Consider the following 17,945-nt stretch of genomic DNA (forward strand, 5'->3'; position numbering starts at 1 on the left):
CACAGGGAGCATGAATCTCAAACCTGTTTGACCAGCTCAAGGGCTAAACCTCCTGCTGCAATACCTCATAGATCCTTTACCTGTCTTGCTTCTATTCACACCTTCCTGTCCTTGAGCATTGAACGAATTTGAGGTAATTAATCTAATTGTCTGTGTCCTGAAACACCATGTTCAGGTAACTGTTCCCCTCCTTGTTGTTTCTCAGTGCTTGGAGCACAGGCTCATCAACTCTGAACCAGAGTTCCTTAATCTACCAACACTTGCTACAGATGTCTCTATCAACCACAATAAGGTCCATTAGCTCCCACAGCATGCATGTACAGTACATCACATGGCCCAGCATTCAATTTTATTTACTTAGTTCTTGTTTTTTTTTGTACTGCTCTTTTAATTTTAAAATATTTCTATTATTTACCTATAATCTGGAAGTAACTTTTTTAAAGATATTCAAATCAGCAGCTATTACCAACTAATAAACTTCTGCTTTTCTTGTGACATCCCTATTTTGTGGGGTACTCCTAATCCTGGACTTCAATTTATCTGTTAAGAAGCCATTACAAATTAAGTCAAAAAAAGTGAAAACCACACTTTCCCTCTCCACCAAATTCATGTGCTGCTCAAAAGTCTCAGAAGTACATTCTCATTTATGCCTCACTTAGGGTGTGATCTCTCCTTGACTGTGCAAAGCTTACTGATGATTGTTCTGGAAGAGTCACTGAAAGACTATTTTTTTCATAGTGACACCGTAAAAATACACCATTATGCAAAAACTTTATATTTTCCACCGGCAGGAAAATACCTGGTGGCTAGTGAAATATTGGATTGAATTGAATCATTTATTGTCACATAAATTCACTGTAAAAAAAACAATGAAAAATGTGTACCATCACTGTACACACACGGCACCATTTACATTAACATAGAATAAGATAATGAAAAAAAATACAAGAGTCCAACTTTCCTTTCCACTGTTGCAGTCCCTCTCCGGGCTTTCCAGCCTATGCCATGCCTCCGCCTGTATCCTACTCTGGACTTTCCAGGCAAAGTCTGATAACAGCAATGCTTATGTCAAAAAAGTGGAAGTGGCAGGAGGTAGGGGAAGGACAGTACAAAATCAAAATAGAATTGGGTGGGAAAATAAAACACCCCATCTCCTGTGGTGCCCAACTCTCCCTAAAAACATCGAGAACATTGATGGACACACTATGCTCCCTCTGCAATGATACCTAAGCGCGAGTGTAAGTGCAGAAGAAGAGCAGGTAATCAGCAGAGACAACCCCATCCATGGCCTGCTGCCTGGACATATTTCTAGCCAGCCTGGCCAGGTCCAGGAGCAGACTCAGGAGGAGATCCACTGAAAGACTTATATTGTGTTTGCTGAGCAAAGTGTTGTCTGCCAAGATCCCATTTATATTTCCATATCGGTAAGTATGTGCAAACGCTCTTAATTTCATGCTCTATGCCTCTAATTCACAAAACCTAGCATCCTGTCTGTCTTGTAAACTAAATTTTCACCCTGTACTGCACCTGCAAAAATTTCTGCACACATGCTCATGTCTCTCTTCCACTGCACGCCATTTAGAATTAAATTCTTTAATATTATCTCTCTTAATCCACAATTAGTGAAATAAAAAGAGGAAATAATCAGTGTGTCAAAAAGCATTTGTGGAGAAATAAGCAAGATTAACATTTTAGATCTGTGACCTTTCATCACAATTCATAAGAGATCATAATTCATCACAAGATCATAAGAGAATAACAAGGAATATCCTGTGCAATCGTATTTGGTGCAACGATAGTGTCCTTATACCCTAGCCAAGAGGCCTTGGTTCAAGTCCTACCTTGGGTGTGTGTTAACTGTTCACATAGATTGATTAAAATAACTGTAATCTGATATCTAGTGCACAAACTCAACTAAAAGAGGCCTTGTGGTGCAGAAGTTCAATTCCTACCTTTCCTAGAGATGCATAATAATATCTCTGAATAGATTGTTCAGAAAGTATTAACAACTGTAACAGGTTTTGGTGAAACAACAACTGGAGTACCATTTGTAAACTGTAAAAGGTTCTGATGAGGGGTCACTGATCTTGAAACGTTAACTGTTTTTTCTCTCCACAGATGTTGCTAGATCTGCTGAGTTTCCCCAACACATACAGTTTTTATTTAAGGTCTCCAGCATCTGCAGTTCTTTACTGGATAGGCCTCCAAGAGTGTAGGAAGTTGAGGTTTATTGAGGTTTATAGATTATATATAGAGAGGCATGGATAGGAGGAAGAGCAAAGTAGGGGAGTTCAAAACTAGAGGGCATAAGTTTAAGGTGAAAGGGAAAGATTTAAAACAGACCTCAGAAACAACTTTTTCACTCAAAGTCTGGTGTGTATGTGGAATGAACTGCCAGAAGAAATGGTAGATACAGGTACAGTTTCAACATTTAAAAGACATTCGGAGAGGTACGTGAACAGGAAGGGTTTTACAGGCAAGTGGGCCAAGCACATGCCAAGGAGACTAATTTAGTTTAAAAAAACTGAGAGGCATGAACGAGTTGGACCAAACGGCGTGTTTTCATGCTGCATGACTCTAATCACACAGTTAACTGCATAGATACTAGTGCATGGTTAGCAAATCAAATGCAAAAGGAGATTTTCAAGTTGAAACAATTTCACAGTGGGTCAAACCCATTCAGGCAATATGGACACGAAACCACATGCACAATCCTCCACTCACACCCCTTTAAATTGGTGTCAAACATGGGGATACCCCACATACATGCCCTTTTGATGCTGCACATGCATATCATTTCGAATGACCATAATATTCTCCAGCTAGAATATTGCACTGGCTGTTGTAACTGATCCTTTACTATACTAAACAAACTATATGAGCCAGAATCAAAATCTATGTACAGGAAAAGCTGGGGAATTACAGAATGGTGAGCCTTACGTCAGTGGTGGGTAAATTGTTAGAGAGGATTCTGAGGAACAAAATTTATATGCATTTCAAAAGGAAAGGACTGACTAGGGGTAGTCAACATGGCTTTGCATGTGGGAAATCATGTCTCACTGACTTGATTGAATTTTCTGAAGAGATGACAAAGAAGATTGATGAAGGCAGAGTGGTTAATGTCTACTTGGACTTCAACAAAGTTCCACTTGGTAGGCTGGTTAGTAAGGTTAGATCATGACATCTTGGAGGGGGGTGGTGAAATAACACCGTATGGAGCTGGAGAAATACAACAGGCCAGGAAACATCAGAGAAACAGGAAAGCTGACATTTTGGGTCAGTTGGATACAAAACTGGCTTCAAGATGGGAGACAGATTGTGGTGGTAGAGGATTGCATTTCAGACTGTAGGCCTGTGACCTACTGTGTGCCACAAGTTCCGGCGCTGGCTCCACTGTTTTTCATCATACATGCAAATAAATTGGATGTGAATATTTGAAGTATGGTTAGTAAATTTGCAAATGACACCAAAATAGGTGGTGTAGTGGACAGTGAAGATTATCTCAGTGTACAGTGGGACCTTGATCAGAAAGGGCCAAGGAGTGGCAGATGAAGATTAATTTAGATAAATGCAAGGTGTTGCATTTTGGTAAGGCAAACCTGTGCAGGGCTTATACAGTATGGTCAGGCCCTGGGGAGTATTGCCAAACAGAATGACTGAGACAAGTAGGTGTGTAGCTCCTTGCAAGTGTAGTTGTAGGTAGATCGGGTGATGAAGAAGGTGTCAATAGAAGTAGAGCCGGAAAAGCACAGCCAGTCAGCATCCAAGGAATAGGAAAGTCAACGTTTCAGCCCAAAATATTGACTTTCTTGCTCCTCTGATGCTGTCTGACTGGCACCTCATTTTCCGCCTGGGAACCCTGCAGCCTTCTGAGCTCAATAACTTTAGGGCCTAAAATCTCCCATGTCCCTACCCCAACTGCTACACATCAGGCTTTGTTATGACATAGTCCACTAATACACACAACTCACTGTTAGACAGACATTCCTCATTAATAGTACTCACCTTCTCGTTAGATCATTAACCACTCCTCTGACTGTTCTTCTCTCTCTGGGCTCTATCTCCATTTATCGTTTACTCATTACCCATCCCCCACAACCTCCATCCTGTTGATTAGTTTCCTAGCCAACTAACTAAGGAACGGTTATTGGACAAGAATCGTTAACTCTTTTCTCTCCACGGATGCTACCAGACCTGAACTTTTCCGGCAATTTCTATTTTTGTTCCTATTGGTATGTTCATTTGGAAGCTCACAGGGTCGATAAAGGCTGTTGATGTTTATAGTACCGTCATCGATGCCGGCGATCTGACCTTTTGTTCTTAAATAGCTACTCCAACAATTGAGTAGCTCAGTCAAATCATCTGTAGCGGGCAGGAACCCGTGCGTTCAATCCATGAACTGAAGACTGTAAACATCCTGACAGAAAAAGCATAACTCTACACTTCGCTGGAGTAAACTGACGATTGTCCTAACATTCCTTCCGAGCCCATAATTTATCAGCTCACTTCCTTACAACAAAGATAATGGGAACTGCATAGAACATAGAACATTACAGCATAGTACAGGCCCTTCGGCCCTCAATGTTGTGCCGACCTGTCATACCGATCTGAAGCCCATTTAACCTACACTATTCCATTTACGTCCATCTGCTTATCCATTACTTGCTGCACCTGCACGTTAAACTTTTTTTATATACATAAGAACACTAGATCCCTCTGCACTGCATATTTTTGCAATCTCTCCATAATTCAGTTGTATTCTGCCTTTTGATTCTTCCTCTCAAAGTGCATGGCCTTATTGGCTCCTAGATGAAATTCCGCCTGTCAAATTTTCACCCACACACTCATTGTACCTTTATACTCTCGCTGATTTCTTATGCCCTCATCGCAACATGCCCTCCCACCTATTTTTGTATCAGCAGCAAATCTGGAGAAATTACACTCTACCCCATCTTCCAAGTCATCAATTCAGATGCTGTATAATTGAGGCTCTAAGACTGATCATAGAGGGGAATTTTAAGGATGGTGATTAAAAACTCATGAGTGCCACAAGGATTAGACCTGAGGCCACGATTATTTACAATATTTCTTAACTACTCAAATGTTGTATGTAAAAGTACCCTCACCAAGTTTGTGTCTGATACAAAAATAGATAGGAAGGTAAATAGTGAGGATAAGAAAAGAAGTCCACAGAGGGGTACAGACAAGTTAAATGATGGGGTGAAAAACTAGGTAGATGGAACAAAATATGGCAAAATATAAGGTTATGAAATTTAGCAGGAAGAATAGATTATTAAAATAGGGAAATATTGCAAAAAACTGCAATGCAGAACATTCATGAATCACAAAAAAAACTAGCATTCCAGTTCAGCAGGAAATAGGAAAAGCAAAAGGAATGTCGGCCTTTAGTTCAAAGGAAATGGAGAATAAAAATTGGCAGCAAAGGCACTGATCAGATCACAGAAATTACTAGAAAAGCTCAGCAGGTCTGGCATGATCTATGGAGAGAAACCGCTGGAGAATTCCAAGATAATAAAATGTGAGGCTGGATGAACACAGCAGGCCAAGCAGCATCTCAGGAGCACAAAAGCTGACGTTTCGGGCCACCATCAGAGAGGGGGATGGGGAGAGGGAACTGGAATAAATAGGGAGAGAGGGGGAGGCGGACCGAAGATGGAGAGTAAAGAAGATAGGTGGAGAGAGTGTAGGTGGGGAGGTAGGGTGGGGATAGGTTAGTCCAGGGAAGACGGACAGGTCAAGGAGGTGGGATGAGGTTAGTAGGTAGATGGGGGTGCGGCTTGGGGTGGGAGGAAGGGATGGGTGAGAGGACGAACCGGTTAGGGAGGCAGAGACAGGTTGGACTGGTTTTGGGATGCAGTGGGTGGGGGGGGGAAGAGCTGGGCTGGTTGTGTGGTGCAGTGGGGGGAGGGGACGAACTGGGCTGGTTTAGGGATGCAGTAGGGGAAGGGGAGATTTTGAAACTGGTGAAGTCCACATTGATACCATATGGCTGCAGGGTTCCCAGGCGGAATATGAGTTGCTGTTCCTGCAACCTTCGGGTGGCATCATTGTGGCACTGCAGGAGGCCCATGATGGACATGTCATCTAAAGAATGGGAGGGGGAGTGGAAATGGTTTGCGACTGGGAGGTGCAGTTGTTTGTTGCGAACTGAGCAGAGGTGTTCTGCAAAGCGGTCCCCAAGCCTCCGCTTGGTTTCCCCAATGTAGAGGAAGCCGCACCGGGTACAGTGGATGCAGTATACCACATTGGCAGATGTGCAGGTGAACCTCTGCTTAATGTGGAATGTCATCTTGGGGCCTGGGATGGGGGTGAGGGAGGAGGTGTGGGGACAAGTGTAGCATTTCCTGCGGTTGCAGTTGAAGGTGCCCGGTGTGGTGGGGTTGGAGGGCAGTGTGGAGCGAACAAGGGAGTCACGGAGAGAGTGGTCTCTCCGGAAAGCTGACAGGGGAGGGGATGGAAAAATGTCTTGGGTGGTGGGGTCGGATTGTAAATGGCGGAAGTGTCGGAGGATAATGCGTTGTATCCGGACGTTGGGAGGGTGGTGTGTGAGAACGAGGGGGATCCTCTTGGGGCGGTTGTGGCGGGGGCGGGGTGTGAGGGATGTGTTGCGGGAAATACGGGAGACGCGGTCAATGGCGTTTTTGATCACTGTGGGGGGAAAGTTGCGGTCCTTGAAGAACTTGGACATCTGGGATGTGCGGGAGTGGAATGTCTTATCGTGGGAGCAGATGCGGCGGAGGCGGAGGAATTGGGAATAGGGGATGGAATTTTTGCAGGAGGGTGGGTGGGAGGAGGTGTATTCCAGGTAGCTGTGGGAGTCGGTGGGCTTGAAATGGACATCAGTTACAAGCTGGTTGCCTGAGATGGAGACTGAGAGGTCCAGGAAGGTGAGGGATGTGCTGGAGATGGCCCAGGTGAACTGAAGGTTGGGGTGGAAGGTGTTGGTGAAGTGGATGAACTGTTCGAGCTCCTCTGGGGAGCAAGAGGCGGCGCCGATACAGTCATCAATGTACCGGAGAAAGAGGTGGGGTTTGGGGCCTGTGTAGGTGCGGAAGAGGGACTGTTCCACGTAACCTACAAAGAGGCAGGCATAGCTGGGGTCCATGCGGGTGCCCATGGCCACCCCCTTAGTCTGTAGGAAGTGGGAGGAGTCAAAAGAGAAGTTGTTGAGTGTGAGGACGAGTTCAGCTAGGCGGATGAGAGTGCCGGTGGAGGGGGACTGGTCGGGCCTGCGGGACAGGAAGAAGCGGAGGGCCTTGAGGCCATCTCCATGCGGAATGCAGGTGTACAGGGACTGGACGTCCATGGTGAATATGAGGTGTTGGGGGCCAGGGAATTGGAAGTCCTGGAGTAGGTGGAGGGCGTGGGTGGTGTCACGGACGTAGGTGGGGAGTTCCTGGACCAAAGGGGAGAAATTGGAGTCCAGATAGGTGGAGATGAGTTTGGTGGGGCAGGAGCAGTCTGAGACGATGGGTCGACTAGGGCAGGCAGGTTTGTGGATTTTGGGAAGGAGATAGAAACGGGCCGTGCGGGGTTGGGGAATAATAAGGTTGGAGGCTGTGGGTGGGAGGTCCCCTGTGGTGATGAGGTCGTGAATGGTGTTGGAGATGATGGTTTGGTGCTCGGGTGTGGGGTCATGATTGAGGAGGCGGTAGGAGGTGGTGTCGGAGAGTTGGCGTCTGGCCTCGGCGATGTAGAGGTCAGTGCGCCATACTACCACTGCGCCACCCTTGTCTGCGGGTTTGATGGTGAGGTTTGGGTTGGAGCGGAGGGCTGCCCGTTCTGCGGGGGAGAGGTTGGAGTGGGTGAGAGGGGTGGAGAGGTTGAGGCGGTTAATGTCTCGACGGCAGTTGGAGATGAAGAGGTCGAGGGAGGGTAGGAGGCCTGGGGGTGGTGTCCAGGAGGCGGACTTGTGTTGGAAGCGGGTGAAGGGGTCAGTGGAAGGAGGGTTGGGTTCCCGGTTGAAGAAGTAGGCATGGAGGCGAAGACGGCGGAAAAACTGCTCTATGTCCAACCGTGACTGGTATTCGTTGATGTGTGGTTGTAGGGGGACAAAGGTGAGCCCCTTGCTAAGGACTGACCGTTCGTCCTCAGTCAGTGGGAGGTCTGGGGGGATGGTGAAGATGCGGCAGGGCTCAGTGTGGCTGTCTTCTCTGGGGTTGCTGGCTGTGGAGGTTGTGGGCGGAGCGATGAGGTTGTCGGCCATGGGCGGGGTTCCGTCAGCCGTGGGCGGGGTTCCGTCGGCTGTTGGAGGATCGGGGTGGGCGGCAGCAGCTGCGGTGAGGGTGGTGTGTGTGGTGTTGTACCTGGACGTGGAGGTGGTGACTGCAGCAGCGGTTCCGGAAGTTCTGTGGCCGGCGGAGGCGGATGTGACGTCATCGGTGGGGTCTCCGGCCGTGTCCTCATGGTCAATGGCGGCGGGTGCATGGTGGGGGAGGGGCAGGGACAGAGTCGGGATTTGGGAGGCGCAGGAATCCTCTAGTGGGTCGCAGGGGCCCGTGAGTTGGTTGTACTTACGATTTTTGGTGTCCAAACCGCAGGAAATGCTACACTTGTCCCCACACCTCCTCCCTCACCCCCATCCCAGGCCCCAAGATGACATTCCACATTAAGCAGAGGTTCACCTGCACATCTGCCAATGTGGTATACTGCATCCACTGTACCCGGTGCGGCTTCCTCTACATTGGGGAAACCAAGCGGAAGCTTGGGGACCGCTTTGCAGAACACCTCTGCTCAGTTCGCAACAAACAACTGCACCTCCCAGTCGCAAACCATTTCCACTCCCCCTCCCATTCTCTAGATGACATGTCCATCATGGGCCTCCTGCAGTGCCACAATGATGCCACCCAAAGGTTGCAGGAACAGCAACTCATATTCCACCTGGGAACCCTGCAGCCATATGGTATCAATGTGGACTTCACCAGTTTCAAAATCTCCCCTTCCCCTACTGCATCCCTAAACCTGCCGAGTTCGTCCCCTCCCCCCACTGCACCACACAACCAGCCCAGCTCTTCCCCCCCCACCCACCCACTGCATCCCAAAACCAGTCCAACCTGTCTCTGCCTCCCTAACCGGTTCTTCCTCTCACCCATCCCTTCCTCCCACCCCAAGCCGCACCCCCAGCTACCTACTAACCTCATCCCACCTCCTTGACCTGTCCGTCTTCCCTGGACTGACCTATCCCCTCCCTACCTCCCCACATATACTCTCTCCACCTATCTTCTTTACTCTCCATCTTCGGTCCGCCTCCCCCTCTCTCCCTATTTATTCCAGTTCCCTCCCCCCATCCCCCTCTCTGATGAAGGGTCTAGGCCCGAAACGTCAGCTTTTGTGCTCCTGAGATGCTGCTTGGCCTGCTGTGTTCATCCAGCCTCACATTTTATTACTTCCTTATAACAATCTTCCTCCCGAAAGTTGTGAAAATCCATCACCCATCATCGACTACAATTCCGGCAAGGATCAGGAATATCCGGTCGCACTCGGAAATATCCGGCCAGAATCGGCAATTTCCGGTCTACCTCGGGTATTTCCGCCAAGACCGGGCTAGCAGCATGGTGGATTCTGTGCAACCGTAGGTTCGGGTGCCAATGGAGAGTCGGCCTCCTCCAGCAAAGAAGTTCAAAACATCATTGTCCGTGTGTGCTCAAAGGCGGGACAATGCACTCTCGCGGGAGATGGAGATTGACCAACAGCGGAGAGAACTGCCCATCTATCGGGCTCGGGGAAAGCTCCTTGGACAACTGCGACAGCTGGACGCGGCGGTGATCATTGGTAACCACCGTCGGCCGGCCTAACCAAAACCTCCCCCAAGCTAAGAAACAATGGAGTGTGGAACTGGAGGAACACGGCATCATCAGGGGAACAGTGACTCGAAATGTGAGCTTTCCTGCTCCCCTGATGCCACCTGGCCTGCTGTGTTCCTCTAGCTCCACACTGCTGTTGTCTCTGTTTCTAGCAGCTCTTAAATTCTCCCCCCCCAAACTAACTCGACCACCACCACCCCCAGCCGAACCATCCCCCAAACTAATACCACCACCACCACCCCCAGCCGAACCATCCCCCAAACTAATACACCACCACCACCCCCAGCCGAACCACCCTCCAAACTAATACCACCACCACCTCCCCAGCCGAACCCCCCTCCCAGCTAACGCTACCACCACCACCTCCCCAGCCGAACCCCCCTCCCAGCTAACGCTACCACCACCACCTCCCCAGCCAAACCCCCCTCCCAGCTAACGCAACCACCACCACCTCCCCAGCCAAACTCCCCTCCCAGCTAACGCTACCACCACCACCTCCCCAGCCAAACCCCCCTCCCAGCTAACGCTACCACCACCACCTCCCCAGCCAAACCCCCCTCCCAGCTAACGCAACCACCACCACCTCCCCAGCCAAACCCCCCTCCCAGCTAACGCTACCACCACCACCTCCCCAGCCAAACCCCCCTCCCAGCTAACGCAACCACCACCACCTCCCCAGCCAAACCCCCCTCCCAGCTAACGCAACCACCACCACCTCCCCAGCCAAACCCCCCTCCCAGCTAACGCAACCACCACCACCTCCCCAGCCAAACTCCCCCTCCAAACTAATACCACCACCACCACCTCCCCAGCCAAACCATTCTCCAAACTAACTCTACCACCACCAGCACCAAGCCCCCACCAGAACCAACCCCATATTAACCCCAAACTGAACTAACCTTGACCTCAACACCCTCCCATGAAACTGGACTACTACTGCCTGAAACCACGCCCCAAAAGAACCCACACTAAAATCAACTCCAAAACTACTCTTGCTGTCCCCCAGCCTCATTAAAACCTTCCCTGAACTGACATCCACCAAATAATGCCCTCTGTAACCAGCTCTCCCCCTAACTAACCCTATCTGAAACCATCCCTGAAAACCTACCCCTCCAAACTGACCACCAAAAACTAGCCTGTCCAATCTAATTCTTCCTAAACTAACCACCCCTCAAACTAATCACCCTTTTAAACTGTTCTCCAAATTAGCACTACCACTTTGAAACCATCTCCTGCACCCTCAGCTTAATTAAACCCAACCCCTAAACTAATCTACTCTTGGAACTACCTCCCAAAGAAAGCCCTGCACAAATTCCCAGGAAAAAAAAATCCCTGAAAACCAACTCCCAAATCAATCTCTTCCCTAAAACCAACCCCAAACATACTTTTCTGAAGCCATCTCTCAATCTGACCCACCTGCAAATAAATCGTCGCTCCAAAGCCCCCACCCAAAATCATATCTTTTCCCCCCACCCCCAACAAATCTATACCCCAAACTGATCCCTTCCTGGGAACCACATCCTTCCAAAAGCACACCCAAACTGAAAACCCCTTCCCAAACTCTCCCCCCAAACAGACCTAGAGTTACTTGCTATCTCCTCTCTCCCATTTTGACTAGTGTCATATTAGCAGTTTTCCAATAGTCTGGTACTTCTGCAGAGCACAAAGATTTTTGGAAAATAACAACCCTGAAATGGCAAACTGATTGCTGTCCCACTGGCCTTCTGACTCACCCCACCCTTGATACTTACCTTGACCCCATAGACCCACATACTCACCCTGACCACCCCGACACTCTCAGGATTGTGGGATGCCAACATCACACTGACTGCACCAGTATGTGGCGAATTACAACACCATTCGGTGACTGTAGCCTCATCCTGTGAGGAAAGGGGGACTGAATGAAAATTTGTCAGAGGTGTTTGCTTTTCAGTGAGATATTAAAACCAAGTTCTAGCTTCTAACATAACAGGTCCCTGACAGAGTAATGCAGGAAAGTTGGAATTTTTTCTGAGTCTGATCAATATTTGACTCCTAACCAATACCAATGAAATGAGAAATAAAACCCTAAAATGTTGGAACTCCCCAGCAGGTTAGGCAATATCTGTGGCTACAGAAGAATACACTTACAAAATAAGATTGCTTAATTTTGTCATTGTTACTTGTGTGGAAATAGGATTCACATTTACCTACAAACTAGTAGTGATAATCTTCAAAAATAATCGGCGGCAGAGTGCTGAGAAATGTATAAATCAGTGCAAGTTTGACCTGTTTCTGGTGTTCCAAGTTCTACAAGGTGGCAATTCCACTGGGTAGTAATTTGCACAGTATATTTTTGTGGAAAGTTGAGGTACATTTCAATATGACCTTGAAAGCAGCAGAATTTACCTCATCAAACATTGAAAAGATAATAGTCAGCTACTTCTTTCTGAAGTAATGCCATTTCATTAAAGAAGGTATACTGTTTTAGTAATTGTAAGTGGACTTTGAGATTGTTTGCAACCCAACTTCTGAGTTAATATTGCTTGACTTTGATTATTAAATTGAGTGGCACTATCTTTGCAACCAAAACAACATCTGTTCACTACATGCATCCCTTAAACATAGGGGCAGCTGGTAAATGATTGGATGGTGAAACTCTTATTAATAAATGTGTGTAATTATGAGGTATGACCATGATTGTGCTGAGGCTATACAAGTACGTAATTCACTTTAGTGCAGTCTGATTAAACCCTGTTTAACTTTAGTAGAAGTAACTTGCCTGTGTTAACATAAGAACTAGGAGCTGGAGTGGTTCATTCGGCTCCACAAGCCTGCTTCGTTTAATACGATCATGGCTGATCTCATCTTGGCTTCAACTCCACATTCCTGCCTGCTCTCCATGACCCTTCAACCTCTTATTAATTTAAGATCCATCTGTCTCCTCCTTTTTAAATTTGCTTAAAGTCAGAGCATCCACCGTACTCTGGGACGGCAAATTCCACAAATCAGCAACCCTTTTGAGAGAAGTAATTTCTCCTAATCTCTTCTAAAACTGCTATCCCTTATTCTAAGACAATTGCTTTTCATTCTAGATTGCCCTACAGGGGGAAACATCCTCTCTATGACTACTTTGTCAATCCCATTTCGCATCTTATATCCCTAAATCAGATCTCCTCTCATTCTTCTGACCTTCACAGAGGAATTGCTTAAATTGCTCAATCTTTCTTCACCTTTTGATTTAATCCCATGGACCTCCTCTGAACTGCTTCCAATGCAACTAAATCTCTCCTTGGGTAAGGGAACCAAAATTGTATGCAGTACTGCAGGGGCACTCTCACTAATGCCTCATATAGTTGCAGTAACACTTAATTTTTGCAGGTAAATTTTTGTTAAGCAAATGTATTAAGAGATGTAGAGAAAGGCCACACAGATCAGCTTTGATTTCAATGAATGGTAGATCAGGCTGGAGGGCTGAAAGGTTACAGGAATAAGCCATCCTTGTGTATGTTTATACTCTTCATTGAGCAATAAATGGCAAAATTCCATTGCCTTCCCCCCCCCACTCCCCCCGGCACCATTACCTGCTGTACCTGCAAACTAGCTTTTTGTAATTCATGCACAACAGCATCCAGATCCATCTGCACTGAACTACTCCGAGGTTCCTCTTGATTTAGATAATAATTTGCCTTTCTATTCCTCTGATGAAATAGATAGCCTTATGTTTATCCATGTTAAACTTCATTTGCCAAAATTTGGCCGATTCATCTAACCTGTCCATATCCATTTGTAAATTTCTTATTTCTGCATCAGTACTTACATTTCCACCTGTTTTAGTGTCGTTTGCAAGTTTGGCTATAGTGCTTTCTGTCCCTGCACCAAGTCATTAATATTGATTGTCAGGCCCCAACTACTTACAATCCGGCACCCTAGTAAATCTGTGTTGTGACCTAAAAGATCAATATATCCTGAGTATGTGTATAACATAGTGACCATGTCACTCAACCACTAACTCAGAACCCCAGACTGGAGACGTGTTCATTAAAACAAAATTGGAAAATAAATGTAGCCGTTATTGATTGTCTCAAAAACACATCTGGCTCATGAATCACCTTTGGGGAAGGAAACTTTACCTTGTCTGGCTTACATGTGACTCCAGATGCTTCCTGTGGTAATGTAGTTGACTTTTAACTGCACTTTGAACAATTGGAATGTGCAAACAAAGCTGATCTTGCTGCTGACTTCCAAAATCCATGGACATATAAAACCAAAAGCTTTTATGATAAACAGCCTGCATGGGTTTCCTCTGGGTCCTCTGGTTTCCTCCCACACTCCAAAGATGTGCAGGCTAGATGGATGGGCCATGCTGAATTGCCCATAGTGTTCAGGGACGTGTAGATTAGGTGGATCATGGAGAATGCATCTAGGTTGGATGCTGAGGGTCAGTGTGGACTTGTTGAGCCAAAGGGCCTGTTTCCACACTAGGGATTCTGAAGCCTACGAATACGTGAATATTTCTTTTAAATGTCTTGATGATTTCAGTACAGCATTCTTGAGCATTCCTTTCTTAGGATCTGGATTCCAATCTATACCATTATGATGAAGGACCACTCAAGGTATTAGTTGTGAGGGTTTTGAAAGAGATCAATTTAAAAGCCTTGGCCGGGCACAAAGCCCAGATGAGGGGACAACTTGCTAAACCTGGCTCATGTTACGATGTTTTTAATTCAAGGTGAGACAGGTTCGGGGAAGACGACACAGATTCCACAGTATCTGTATGAAGCCACCATCGGGCGACAGGGTATCATTGGCGTCACACAGCCCCGACGTGTGGCAGCAATATCACTTGCAGCTCGTGTCTCAGAAGAAAAGAAAACAGAGTTAGGCACGTTGGTAAGATTTTATTTTAACGCTTCTTGTAGTGTCAGCGACAAGGCCAGCATTTGTTGCTTATCCCTGGTTGCTTTTAATATGTAACTTCTAAGAACAAAATAAATAGGAAGAAGAATAGGTTTTTCAGCCCATTGCGCTAGCTCCACCATTCTAGGTCATTGTTGATCATCTCATTAATGAATGTAGCTGGCATTTGACTGCCTTTGCCTAAACTTCATGCTTTCCAAAAGTTGGAGCATTTTCTTGAGCCTGTCATCATGGGTGTAATTATTTGGAACTGAAATAAGTGGCTCATTTAAATAATGCACTATTCCCTGAATTTCTTGCAAACTGAGTGTTAATAGTCAAATATGACATTGACTTGTCAACTAAAGGGTGCAGATATGCGTTTTGTCTAAGTTTTGTGGGGAAAAAAACTCTAGATTTCTGATAATGTGGTGAATACATTCTTGACATTTTGTCAAATTTTCTGGTGGATTACATTTTTAGACCCTGACTATCAGTCAATTTATAATCCTACACTATCAATACTTGCTGGAGTTGGTGCAGGAATGAGGGCTTAAGACTCTGGGACCACTGGGTATGTTTTTGGGGAAGATGGGTACATGTTCAAGTCTTGAGTTTGCATCTGACCCACATAAAGGCCAAGATCCTGGTGTTGTTGGTTGGGGTTCAGTTTTGCAGAGTAAATGGTATATAGTTTGAGGTACAATAGTGCGCAATGCGCAGACAATTTGGAAGAAAATCCAAGCACTCTGGTTGTCAACATGTATGTAGTCAAGACACAAGGGAACTTAGCATGGGGTTGATGGCATTTATTTTAATGCAAGGAACCTTGTGATTGAGGGACCTGATTAACACATGGAAATACGATATTGCTGTCACAGGGACATGTTTGAGAGATGGGCAGGACTGGTAGTTCAGTATTCCAGGGTATAGAATATAGACATGGGGAGGGGTTTTAAAAAAAAGGTGACCCTACAATATTTATCAAAGGTCAGACAGGTGCTAAATCAGTGTCTTCTGACTGCATAGTGCACATATTATGAAATCTGGAAGACATTAGCCATTGAGATACACAGCATGCAAAAAGGCCCTTTTGGCCCACTGAGTCTGTGCCAGTCTAAAATAACGAACCTAACTATTATAATCACATTTTCCAGCATTTGACCCATAGCCTTGGCACTCCAAGTGAAATCCAAATACTTTTCAAATAGTATGAAGGCTTCTGCCTCGACCACCCTTACAAGGAGAGAATTCCAGATTCCCACCATCCTCTGGGTGAAAATGTTTTTTCTGACGTCTCTTAAACCTTTTGCTTACCTTAAATCTATGCTCACTGGTCATTGATACCTCCGTCAAGAGGAAAACTTTCTTCTTGTCTACAACGTGCAAACAGACCCTTGGGTTTAATTCATGAGCCGAAACAAAGTTGCTGGAAAAGCTCAGCAGGTCTGGCAGCATCCGTGAAGGAGAAAACAGTTAAAGTTTCAGGTCTGGAGACCCTTTGTCAGAACTCCCGAGGAAGGGTCACTGGATCTGAAATGTTAACTTTGTTTTCTCCTTCACAGATGCTGCCAGACCTGCTGAGCTTTTCCAGCAACTTTTTGTTCCTTAGGTTTAACTTGCCCATGCCGTCCACGTTTCCTGAACTAAACTGGCCCCACTTCGCTACATTTTGGTCCACATCCTTCTGAACCTTTCCAATTCATGTACCTGTCCAAATGTCTGTTTAAATGTTGTAACTGTACCTGAATCTATCACTTTCTGTGGCAGATTCCACATATTAACCGCCCTCTGTCTGTGTGTTTTTTTTGGGGGGGGGAGGGAATCTGCTCGTCCAATCCCTTTTAAATCTTTCTCCTCTCACCATAAAGTTTATGCCCGCCCAGTTTTGAAATCCTCTACCCTAGGAAAGGACCTCTGCTGTCCATCTCATCTATGCCCCTCATGATTTTATAAGGTCAACCCTCAACCTCCACTCCACTGAAAAAAGGTGCCAGCCAGTCAGCTTTTCCTTGTTACTCAAACCTACCTTCCCACCATTTTCCACCCCCCTCCCCTGCCCCCACCAATAGCAGGGTGACCAGAACCATACAGAGTACTCCAAAAGTAGCCTCACCAACTTGAACAGTCTCAAAATGACATCCCAACTCCTGTAATCAATGGCCTGAATGATGAAGGCAAGCAAATGAAATGCAATCCCGTCTCCCTGTGACGTAACCTTCAAAGAACAATGTACCTGAACACCTATGTCTCTGTTTGACTTGACTACCCAGAGCCTGGACTCTAACTGTCTTCCTTCAATCTCTTCTGCAATTAAGAAAAACAACCCTAGTCTGTCCAATTTCTGTTTATAACTAAAATTCGACAGCCAGTGCAACATCCTGATAACACGGTGTGAAGCTGGATGAACACAGCAGGCCAGGCAGCATCAGAGGAGTAGGAAAGTTTGATGTTTCGGGTCGGGACCCTTCTTCAGAAATTCTCTAGCATCAGCAGTTCCTATTATTTCTGTAACAACATCCTGATAAATCTCCTTTACACACTATCCAGTACGATCATATCCCTCCTAGAATGTGGATTTCAGAACTGTACACAATACTGTATCTATGGCCTAATCAACGTTTTATATAGTTCTAGCATAACCTCCTGCTCCTAAACTCTGTTTTGGCTAATAAAGATTAGTAATACCTTAACCACTTTATCTAAGGGACTGGTGTGCATGCAGACCAAGATCTCTGATTCTTGGTGCTTTCCAGGATCCTACTGTTGATGCAATCCAGTCCAAGTGCATCACCTCACGTTTAGAGAGGTATAGAAATCATATAATGTAGAAAAGGCCCTTTGGCCCATTGACTCTGCACCGACATAACTACCAGTAAAGGTGCACTAATCCCAATTTTCTACACTTGTCCTGTATCCTTGAATGTTATGATATTTCATGCTATGTTTATTAACATGGTTAAGATGCCACAAATTACACAAATACACTGCATAGAAACAAGCCAATCAGCCAAACAGATTATTGCCAGTGATTACACTTCACACAGGTCTCCTTCCAGTAAGATAAAAATAAAAGGGAAGGTATTTAAAATGTTGGCAATCCCCAAAGCTGAAACATCACCCCTCCGGTTTGGAGTGGATGCATCTGGTTGCTGAGGGAAGAAAATTGTCAAGGCTTTGGCCACACACTCTTTCAGCCCTTCTTTAGATACTAGTTGGTACCAGAAAATGAAAATGAGAATT

The 17,945-nt window shown here is 46.0% G+C and overlaps 1 protein-coding gene across 2 annotated transcripts in view; it reads left to right on the forward strand.

Moving 5' to 3' along the window:
- Positions 1 to 9,556: 9,556 nt before the first annotated feature.
- dhx33 (DEAH (Asp-Glu-Ala-His) box polypeptide 33) overlaps positions 9,557 to 17,945 on the forward strand; it is a 63,672-nt gene continuing 55,283 nt past the window's right edge. Inside the window, exons 1-2 of one of the 2 annotated variants that reach the window (XM_059655265.1) lie at positions 9,557 to 9,792; positions 14,536 to 14,696. In XM_059655265.1, coding sequence (XP_059511248.1) covers positions 9,609 to 9,792; positions 14,536 to 14,696 — 345 coding nt within the window. In that variant the 5' untranslated portion in view covers positions 9,557 to 9,608. Of the gene's footprint in view, positions 9,898 to 14,535; positions 14,697 to 17,945 lie in introns of both variants that reach the window. The other variant, XM_059655266.1, reaches the window with a different exon arrangement.

Source organism: Stegostoma tigrinum, chromosome 27, assembly GCF_030684315.1.
Source record: "Stegostoma tigrinum isolate sSteTig4 chromosome 27, sSteTig4.hap1, whole genome shotgun sequence".
Lineage (NCBI taxonomy): Eukaryota > Metazoa > Chordata > Chondrichthyes > Orectolobiformes > Stegostomatidae > Stegostoma > Stegostoma tigrinum.